The 10,818-nt window shown below is 46.1% G+C and overlaps 1 protein-coding gene across 1 annotated transcript; it reads left to right on the top strand.

Moving 5' to 3' along the window:
- Positions 1-2,114: 2,114 nt before the first annotated feature.
- Positions 2,115-10,347, top strand: LHFPL7 (LHFPL tetraspan subfamily member 7). The gene is made up of 3 exons (XM_003419100.3): positions 2,115-3,355; positions 4,383-4,521; positions 9,448-10,347. The coding sequence occupies exons 1-3, from the start codon at positions 3,155-3,157 to the stop codon at positions 9,708-9,710; spliced, it is 603 nt and encodes a 200-aa protein (XP_003419148.2). The 5' UTR covers positions 2,115-3,154; the 3' UTR covers positions 9,711-10,347.
- Positions 10,348-10,818: the final 471 nt, after the last annotated feature.

Below are 10,818 nucleotides of genomic sequence, written 5' to 3' on the forward strand. Positions count from 1 at the left end.
CAGATGGATGGATGGTCAGCCCATATTATTATATCCTGTTTGTTTTTTCTGTCTTGCCCACAAAACTCTAAACTGCTTGAAGGTAGGGCATATGTTCTGTTCACTACTATATCTGCAGGGAGGTCACATGGGGCTAGGCATATAAAAATTGAATGAATGAGTGATCAATCCCTTCTCTTTACAGATGAGGGCGTAGAAGCTGGGGGTAGAAGGGGCTTGACTGTGGGGACTCAGCAAGACACTAACACCCACCTCTGCTCTGGGAACATCCATACTCCCTGGCTAAAGTGGGTGGGAGAGTTGACCAAGTCCTAATCTGAGGCAGCCCCAGGGATTTGTTGGATTATTTGGTTTTCAAATAAACCCCTCATAAAAAATAAAAAAAAAATTCTTTTTTTTTTTTTTTTTATCACTTTGGACTTAGAGCCTGGAGTCAAGAGTCTGATTCCCTGGGTTTGAGTCCCGGCTCTGCTGCTCACTTCCTGGGCCTTGGTTTTGTCATCTGTTAGATGGGGACAATGATAACACTACCTACCTCCATCAGGTGGCTAGGAGGCTTACATCAGATGAGGCACTGCAAGGGTTTGGAATGGAGCTTGGCATTTGGTGAATGCTCAAGAATTGTTGCCTGCCATTAAAAGCACTGAACAATGAACTCCTGTTCTCCATCCCTCCCTCTCACCCCTGCTAACCACTGATAAACTCTGGTCTCTATGCATTTGCCTATTCTAGATAGTGCGTATAAGTGGGATCATACAATACCTGTACTTTCCTGAGTGACTTACTTCACTCGGGATAATGTTTATGGTGATGGAAAATTTGGCAATGGATACAAGTGATGGTTTTGAGACATGATTCATATAATCAGTGTCACAGATTTGTACATGTAAAAAATGTTGAACTGGCGAATGTTATATATATATTTTTACCACAATAAAATTTATTTTTTTTAAATTTTAAATGTTATGTGCTCAGCTGGAGGAGAAAGTCTTCAGTCCCTTTCAAGCTTCCCCTTGGTGGATTCCAGCTAATTGGAGCCTGGCCAGATGTGGTTTCAGGTTATAATGCTTCATTTAGGTTCCTGGGCACCTGGACAGTTGGTGTGATTTTCCCAGGTGACACTGAGCACATTATCTGGAGAACAAAACCCCTTTCAAGGTCAGGAACCCCCGGAGAGCCTTTGATGCAGCCTGGAGAGTCTCCGTCCCTCTGACTACGCTCTCCTGAGCTTCCTGGCTGGAATTACACCCTTAGGGCTCCTGCCAAGCCTACTGATTTTAGTGTAAGGAAAAAAAAAAATCACTTGCTGGCTAGCAGCTGAAGTTTAGCTAAGCCTGGGAGTAAAAAGCCTATGCAATCTAACCCTAGCCTACCTGGCCAGGCTTAACTCCCTGCCCCTCCCTCTCTCCTGCAAGGCACACTGCATTGCCCTCCTGCAAGGCACACTGCATTGCCCTCCTGCAAGGCACACTGCATTTTATGCACTTGAACCTTCACAAAAACCCCAACCTGTCTTCCAGAGAGGTGAGGAGACTTCTCCAAGGTCCCACAGCTGGGAGGGGGAGGATCCAGGTCTCTTTCCACAACACCCCACTCAGTGATGGAAACCAATACTACGTATCCAGTGGGATCCATTATCTTCTTTCACAGATGGGAAAACTGAGAGGCCCAAAGAGGTGGGGTGACTTGCCCCAGGTCACACAGCTAGAAAGTGGTAGAGTGACTGGTCCCCTGCAAGCCCAGGATTCCTGCCACATTTAAAATGCTAGCTGGGCTTAGAGCTGCAAAGTGAAAGCCAAGGTTAAAATGCACCGGCCCAGGGAAATCTGCTTAGGTGCCCTTGGCTTGGTTGGCAGAGCTGCTGCTCCTGGCCCTGGTTGGCCTTAGGAGGGCTCCGTCCTGCTGGGCTTCGCTTCTGAACATAAATGACAAGCCGCCCATTATCAGACCACCTTCCTGGTCTCGGCTGCATCATCCAACCACTTCTGTTTTTATTTAGATAAGGCTTGACTTTAAATCAACTTACCTTTTTACTAAAATAAAATGTAATTCTAAATGAACAGCCAGTATACCTTGCCAAAACATAGAATAAAACCACAAAAACATACGGAAGGAAAATCAAACATTTGCAAATGTTCAGTAGACTCTGTTGCCTGCTCAAGGTTCTCATGGTCTTTAAAAGGGGAGATTGGCAGTTGCTTGGGAGGTGTTTAAAGCCTATTAGCTCCAATGGAGACTTTCTCCTTGAAGGAAAAAGGACTGGAGGAGAATTGAAAGAGAAATAGCTTTGCCACTCTATGATCCAGTGACGTTTAAAGCACACACTCAGCAAATTTTAGAGAAAATTCAGCAATTAAAATGGCTACTGATTTGGAGGCTTCAGACAATGGGCAGGATGGGCCCTAGAAACACGGGATCTGTGTGTGAAAAAACAGGGTGTCTCCTCTGGGCAGAAGCAGGGCTTCTGGACAGTGCAAGACGTGATGGGCCAAGAGAATGAACGAATGAATGGATAAAACATGAGAGGGGCCTTACAGGAACAGTGATCATGTTGTGCCATGCAGTGGGTGGGGCAGGGAATGTTCAAAGGTCTGTCAAGCACTGACATCTCTTCTAGGATTTGGGGGTTATACCTCTAGAACTTGGAAGGACAAACCCCCCACCAGTTATAATTCTCATCTGCCATGTGGGAGACTCAGGTTCATACCAGCCAGTGCGCCTCGCGCAGCCACCACCTGTCAGTGGGAGCTTGTGTGTTGCTATGATGCGGAACAGGTTTCAGTGGAGCTTCCAGACTAAGACAGGCTAGGAAGAAAGGCCTGGCGATCACTTCCAAAAATCAGCCAGTGAAAACCCTATGGCTCACAATGGTCTGATCCACAACCCATCCTGAGGATGGTGAAGGACTGAGTAGTGTTTCATTCTGTTGTGCATGGGGTGGCCATGGATTTGGGGCCATCTCAATGACATTACACCTTATTGACTGATACCTCAGACCTGTCCAGGCTGAAGGGGGTGCTGGTGACATGGGGTCTGAACACAGGACCAGATCCTTGATTGTTGGGGGCACCTCCGCCAGCCCGTTTCTCTGTTTGCCCCCACAGCCTTCACTACTAACCTTGCCCATTGACCCCTAGGTCACCAACATGCCCTAATGGTGGGCAGCGTGTGGGCAGCTCTGGGGCTTTCCCTGACCTGCACCTGGGCCCTCAGCCTCATCTCCCCTGCCTGGTTCCAGATCCCCACCTTCTCCTTTGGCGTCTTTACCTACTGCTCCTGGCCTCAGGGTGACAGCTGGAACCAGAGCTGCAGGACCTTCAGGTCTCTGGACGATATTCCTGACATTGCCTGGAAGGTGAGACCAGGGCTCATCAATTCACTGGGCTCTGGGGGCATGGCCAGACCCACACAGGGCAGTGTAGTCAGACCCTGTATAGTGCGACTCGAAGGGCCTTTCCTCACTGCCCATGAAACTACCATTAATCTCCGATTAGAACTAAGCCTGACAGCTACTCAGAGTCAAAAATGCCAAGTTCTGGACCTCACCCCGAGCCTCTGGCTCTGTAGGTATGGGGTAGGGCTTGGCTATCTGTATTTTAGCAAATGCCCAAGATACTTCTGAAGGCAGCTGTCAGCCCCCATGGCACCTTTGTGCAAATTAGGAAAAGGACACTATACTGGCACCTGCAGGAGCACTGTCAGTATTCAAATCTATGAACATAAAGGAAATGTTGCCTGGAGTTGTGCAGTGTACGAGCAGTGGACCCTTCCCTGGCTCCCCTTTAAGCACAGCTAGGTTTGGAAACCATAGCTAAGGTATCAAAAGTTCCCCTTGTGATGGATTTTACCAAAATCAACAGCTGGGAGAGTGGGAAAGGCCTCCCAGTCCAGTCCCTCTAAGGAGCCGTCAAAACTGATAATTACAAAGACAATGTAACAGCACCCACTAGGTGTCTCTCCTGGTGATTCTGCCATATAGCAGATGCTCCTTGGGTGATGCAAATGGTTAACATGCTCAGCTGCTAACTGAAAGTTTGGAGGATGAGTATGCCCAGTGGTACCTCAGAGGAAAGGCCTGGCGATCCACTTCTGAAAAATCAGCCATTCTGAAAACCCTATGGAGCACAGCTCTACTATGGCACACATGGTGTCGCCATGAGTTGGAATCAGCTGTACGGCAACTTGTGCTACTTGCAGTAAAGGTAGGGCGTGGCTGTGTACCTTGAGACAAATGACTCCAATTTCCTGGACCTCAGTTTGTTGACATATAAAATGGGACTAATAGCACAGACCTCATCTTGGCCAGTAGCTGGTCAATGAACGCAGGGAGCATTGCCAGCCACCACCAGAGCCAGCACCTCCCTCCTCTCTCTTCCTGGCAGGTCTCAGCTGTGATGCTCCTTGGAGGCTGGATCCTGCTGGCCTTCAACTCAATTCTCCTCCTTTCCTGGGCCCTGTTCCCCAAATGGCTGAGCTCAAGAAAGGGCAGCGGCCCAGCTCCAGGGGTGCAGGTAGCAGCAGGTAAAAATCTATTGGCTCACTGTAAGTGCTCTAGACCTAATTGTGGAATGAATGAATGAATAAATGAATGAGCTTGTGAATAGAGCCTGGCCATCTTGGTCAGACCTCAGAGATGAGGCCTGGGATTGTACACTATTCCTGGGCCTTGAGCAAGCCAGAAATTGGAGTGGGTATTCTTTTTTTTTAATTGTGCTTTAGATGAAAGTTTCCCGCTCAAGTTAATTTCTCATACAAAAATTTATACACATATTATTATGTGACACTAGTTGTAATCTCTGCAATGTGACAACATACTCCCCCTTTCCACCCCAGGTTTCCCGTGTCCATCCAACCAGCTCCTGTCCCTTCCTGCCTTCTCATCCTGCCTCCATGAAGGAGCTGCCCATTTGGTCTCATGTATCTGCTTGAACTAAGCAGTACACTCATCACGAGTATTATTTTATGTCTTACAGTCCAGTCTAATCTTTGTCTGAAGAATGGGTTTTGGGAATGGTTTTAGTTCTGGGTTAACAGAGCAGGATGGGGCATTCTTTTTTTTTTTTTTGGTTTCTATTTTTTATTATAGATTACAGAATGCTATAATAACCCTTACATACCCATTAGCCAGATTAAACATTTATCAAGAGTTTACCACGCTTGCTTCATCTATCCTGCCTGCGTGCTAGCCTGATTATTTTAATACAATCCCATACTTCGGGTCATTTCACCCCTACATACTTAGTATTATGTCTCTAAAAATTACCGTTGCCTTTTTATTTTTCTTTTTTAGATTTTTATTGTGCTTTGAGTGAAAGTTTACAAATCAAGTCAGTCTCTCATACAAAAATTTATATACACCTTGCTATATACTCCTAGTTGCTCTCCCCCTAATTAGACAGCACACTCCTTCTCTCTACTCTCTATTTTCGTGTCCATTTGGCCAGCTTCTGACCCTCTCTGCCCTCTCATCTTCCCTTCAGACAGGAGATGCCCACATAGTCTTATGTGTCTACATGATCCAAGAAGCTCACTCTTCACCATTATCATTTTCTATCCCATAGTCCACTCCAATCCCTGTCTGAAGAGTTGGCTTTGGGAATGGTTCCTGTCTTGGGCTAATAGAAGTTCCGGGGCCCATGACCTCCGGGGTCCTTCTAGTCTCAGTCAGACCATTAAGTCTGGTCTTTTTATAAGAATTTGGGGTCTGCATCCCACTGCTCTCCTGCTCCCTCAGGGGTTCTCTGTTGTGTTCCCTGTCAGGGCAGTCATGGGTTGTAGCCGGGCACCATCTAGTTCTTCTGGTCTCAGGCTCATGGAGTCTCTGGTTTATGTGGCCCTTTCTGTCTCTTGGGCTCATAATTACCTTGTGTCTTTGGTTTTCTTCATTCTCCTTTGCTCCAGGTGGGTTGAGACCAATTGATGCATCTTAGATGGCCGCTTGCTAGTGTTTAAGACCCCAGACACCACTCTCCACAGTGGGAGGGATGGGGCATCCTTAATGCCATCCTCTCCTGCCCCAGGCCACCCAGCCCTAAAATCTGCCTGTCACGCATTGAATTATGTCCCCCCAAAAATGTGCATATCAATTTGGCTGGGCCATGATTTCCAGCACTGTGTGGTTGTCCTCCATTTTGTGATTGTAATTTTATGTTTAAAGGATTAATGCGGGATTGTTATACCACTCTTACGCAGGTCACATCCCTGATCCAATGTAAAGGGAGTTTCCCTGGGATGTGGCCTGAAGCACCTTTTATCTCTTGAGATAAAAAGGAAAGAGAAATAAGCAGCGAGTTGAGGACCTCGTACCACCAAGAAAGCATCACCTGGAGCAGAGTGCATCCTTTGAACCTGGGTTCCCTGTGTCTGAGAAGCTCCTCAACCATGGGAAGATTGATGACAAGGAGTCTTCCTCCAAAGCCGACAGAGAAAGCCTTCCCCTGGAGCTGACACCCTGAATTTGGATTTGTAACCTACTAGACTATGAGAGAATAAATTTCTCTTTGTTAAAGCCATCTACTTGTATTTCTGTTATAGTAGCACTAGATGACTAAGACACGCCCCACTTTGTTTTTCTCTTTCGTCCATCACTTTTAGCCATCTTCACCAGGGTTACCATACACAGTTGGGCAGGTTGTGCACTGCACAAGGATGCCCAGCTGAGGATGAGAAAATTCTGAAATCTAGCCCATGCTCTACTTGCTAAGCTATGAGTCTGGAGGGCTGAATCTTCCCTGAAGGGATGCCTCTCTCTAATTCACATGAAGGCTCTGTATGGACTAGTCCCGGTCTTGATTGCAACCCTCATTCAATTAACTCTCCTCCATCTCTTGCCTGGATGATAGCAATAACCAGCTTACAGATGTCCTTGCTGCTGCCCTTGCCCTCTACAGTCTGTATACCACAAGTGGCCAAAACGGTCCTGTTAAATCTGTTACTTTGATGACTAAGGTGTTTGGACCAAAGCCATGGTCTTTTTAATCACCTTATATGGGTACAAAAGCTGGCAATAAAAATGGAAGACAGAAGAATTGATGTATCTGAGCTGTGATGTTGGTGAAGAACACTGGCATACTGAATATACTGTGGCCTGCCAGAAGAACGAACACATCACTCTTAGCGAATACAACCAGAATGCTCCTTAGAAAAGAGGACAGCAAGACTTCGGCTCACTTATTTTGGACATATCATCAGTGTCTTAGTTATTTCATGCTGCTATAATAGAAATACCACAAGTAAATAGCTTTAACACAAGAGAAATTTATTCTCTCACATTCTAGTAGGCTACAAGTCCAAATTTAGGGTATCAGTTACAGGGGAAGGCTTTCTCTGTTGGCTCTGGAGGAAGGTCCACGTCATCGATCTTCCCTTGGTCTAAGAGCTTCTCTGTGCAGGAAACTCAGGTCCAAAAGATGTACTCTGCTCCCGGCACAGCTTTCTTGGTGGTATGAGGTCCCCATGTCTCTCTGCTTGCTTTTCTTTTTTATATCTCAAAAGAGATTGGTTTAAGACACTATCTAATCTTGTAAATCTCATCAATATAACTGCCACTAATCCATCTCATTACATCATAGTGATAGCACTTACAACACGTAGGGAAATCATATCAGATGACAAAATGGTAGACAGTCATACAATACTGGGAATCATGACCTAGCCAGGTTGACAGATATTTTGGGGGGGACACAATTCAATCCATTACAATCAGGAAAGACCAATTGCTAGAAAAGGACATCCTATTTGGTAAAGTTGGGGGTCAGCGAAAACTAGGGAGACCCTCAGTGACATGGATTGACACAATAGCCATAATAATGGATTCGAACATACCAAAGATTATGAAGACGGCACAGAACCATCTTCATTCTTTTATATATAAGGTAGCCATGAGTCAGAGCTGACTCGATGACAACTAGCAAGAACAACAACAAATCTGAAACCCAATCATGTGACTCAGCCTGATTTCCCAAGGAACCCTGGTGGCACAGTGGTTAAGTGCTTGGCTGCTCACTGAAAGGTTGGCAGTTTGAACCCACCAGTTGCACTGTGGGAGAAAGATGTGGTAGTCTGCTTCTGTAAAGATTTACAGCACTGGAAAACCTATGGGGCACTTCTATTCTGTCCTACAGAATAGTTTCCCATCACAGTCAGAGTAAAATCCAAACTCCTTACTGTGGCCTATGAGGGTCTACCTGACCCAGCTCCCATTCCCTTACTGACCTCATCTCTTACCTCTCTCTGCCAGGCTCTGGGCTCAGCCACACTGGCTGGCTTTCTGTTGCTCACACATACCAAGTCTGTTCCCTCTGCCTAGAATTCTCTTCCCCAAGAGCTTCACGTGTCTTGCTCCCCCACTTCATTTAGGCTTCTGATCAAAACTCACTGCCTCAGTGAGATTTTCCATGGCGTCTTCCTAAGGGAGCTTCTCTATCCTTTGATTCTCCACCCACAAACCTTGCTTTATGTATTTTTTTCACAGCACTTACCCAAAATACCTGCTTACTTGATTACTGTCCATCTCTCTCCATTAAAATTTTGACTCCATGAGGGCAAGGACATGTCTGTCTTGGTCACTGCTGTATTCCCAACACCTAACACAGTGCTGGGCACATAATAGATACTCAGTAAATATGTGCTGAATCAGTGGATGAAAGTACAGTTCTTGCTCTAAGCTTGCCCAGGGCCCAGTGTGTGTTTGCGGTGTCAGGCAGATACAACTCAGTGGTGTATTTGACATGATGAGGGTAAGTACAGGAAACTAGGAGAAACTCTAGGAGTGCCCGAACCACTGTGTGGGGGAGTCAAGGAAGGCTTGCTGGAGGAGGTATCATTTGAGTTGAGTCTTGTAGGGTGAGTAGAAGCTACCAAGGGGATTTCGGGTGGTGGGAGCTGCAGGGACAAAGGCATGGAGACAAGAGAGCAGGGCAAGTGCAGGAACTGCAAGCAGATCAATGTGGCTGTAGAACAGCAACTGAGGCTGGGGGTCATAGGATTTACCTCTCCTGGGAGCATCTTGAAGACAAGGAGGTGTCCTGTTCACCTCTGTAGATCCTCAGTGCCCCCACATCACCTCTGTAACAGTTTTGGTGAACAAATGCATGGGTAGATTGGTGGCTTGGGTGGTTGGATGGATGAGTGAGTGGGTGGGTAACTGGATGGATAAAATGATGGCTGCATCAATGGATATTAGTGGATGGAAAGATGGACAGTGGATGGATAAGTGAATGGATAGATGGACAATGGTTAGAGGGATGAGGAAAATGGGTGGGTTGGAAGATGGATGGTTGGAGGATGGAGATGAATGGACGGGTCAATGAGTAAATGGATGAACAGAAGGATATATGAGCAGAAAAAGAAAGGAATGGATGGATGGTGAATGAGTGAAACCTGGGATGGAAGGTTAACCCAGAGCCCCTTGACTGACACACTGGTTTTTCTTCCTGCTGTCTCCAGCTATTGCCACTGTTGTGGGCCTGCTGGTTTTCCCGATCAGCCTGGCCTCCCCATTCGCTAAGGAAGCCTGCGGAGCCTCCTCCACATACCGCAGTGGGCACTGCCAGCTGGGCTGGGGCTATGTGACTGCCATCCTCAATGCTGTCCTGGCCAGCCTCCTGTCCATCATTGGGTGGCCCCATACTACCAAGGTCCAGGGAAGGACCATCCTTATCTCCAGTGATACTGAGAGAATCCTCTTCATGCCAGAGACAAGCAAATAAAAATCTCCTGGGTGGAGCAAAAAACAAAGAAAGAAAGAAACCCACCCTAGCATTGTTTGAAATCATCATGTATCTAGCTTCAAATCCCATTTCTGCTGTGTAACCTCAGGCAAGCCACTTTACCTGTCTGGGCCTCAGTTTTCCCTTCTGTAAAATGGAAGTTGAAATAATACCCACCACAAAGGGTTGTTATGAGAATTGTAATACTCTATGTAAATAAAGCACTTGGCACAGTATCTGGCATATAGCACTCAATAAACATTGGTTAAGAACTATGGTTGCTAACCAAAAGATTGGTAGTTCAAATCCACCAGCTGCTCCTTGGAAACCCTATGGGGCAGTTCTCCTCTGTCCTATACTATGAGTCGGAATCGATGGCAACGGGTTTGGCTGGGTTTGGTATTACTATTATGGAGTCCCTGGGTGGTGTAAGTGGTTAATGCTCTTGGCTGCTAACTAAAAGGCTGGAGGTTCAAATCCACCCAGAGAAGCTTTGGAAGAAAAGACCTGGTGAGGTACTTCCAAAAGGACCAGCCATTTAAAACCCTATGGAGGACAGTTCTGCTCTGAGGAGGTCACCACAAGTCAGAGTCAACTCAATGACAACTGGTTGGTATTACTATTATAACAGCTACTTCACAGGACTGTGTGAGAACTAAATGTATTTATGAAAAGTGCCTGGGGCAATTCTAAGTACATGGTTGTCACTCAAACAGGACATTTTTAAATTAGTTGTGTGTATTCTCTCTCTCCCTTTCCTCCTTTTTTATACTTTTTATTTTATACTCCTCTTTTGGAGAATTTGGAAATTATTCATTTACCCATCAAATATTTGTCGTTGTTGGGTACTGTCAAGTCCATTCTGACTCATAGCAACCCCACATGACAGAGAACCGCTCCATAGGGTTTTCTTGGCTGTAATCTTTACAGAAGTAGATCTCCAGGTCTTTCTCCCATAGAGCTGCTGGGTGGGTTCGAACAACCAACCTTTTGGTTAGCAGCCAAGAACTTAACTATCATGCCACCAGGGCTGTTTATCAAATATTTGGTGGGTGCCTATTATATACAAGAATTTGTACCAGAGTTGGGGGTGGCAGTGGAAACCCTG

The sequence above is a fragment of the Loxodonta africana genome, chromosome 19 (genome assembly GCF_030014295.1).
Source record: "Loxodonta africana isolate mLoxAfr1 chromosome 19, mLoxAfr1.hap2, whole genome shotgun sequence".
Lineage (NCBI taxonomy): Eukaryota > Metazoa > Chordata > Mammalia > Proboscidea > Elephantidae > Loxodonta > Loxodonta africana.

Bases quoted from the DNA above. Each gene is read 5' to 3' on its own strand.
- LHFPL7 (XM_003419100.3), top strand. From the start codon at position 3,155: ATGGTGGGCAGCGTGTGGGCAGCTCTGGGGCTTTCCCTGACCTGCACC. The intron at 3,356-4,382 runs GTGAGACCAGGG...TCTTCCTGGCAG, and splicing joins TTCCTGACATTGCCTGGAAG to GTCTCAGCTGTGATGCTCCT. The intron at 4,522-9,447 runs GTAAAAATCTAT...TGCTGTCTCCAG, and splicing joins AGGGGTGCAGGTAGCAGCAG to CTATTGCCACTGTTGTGGGC.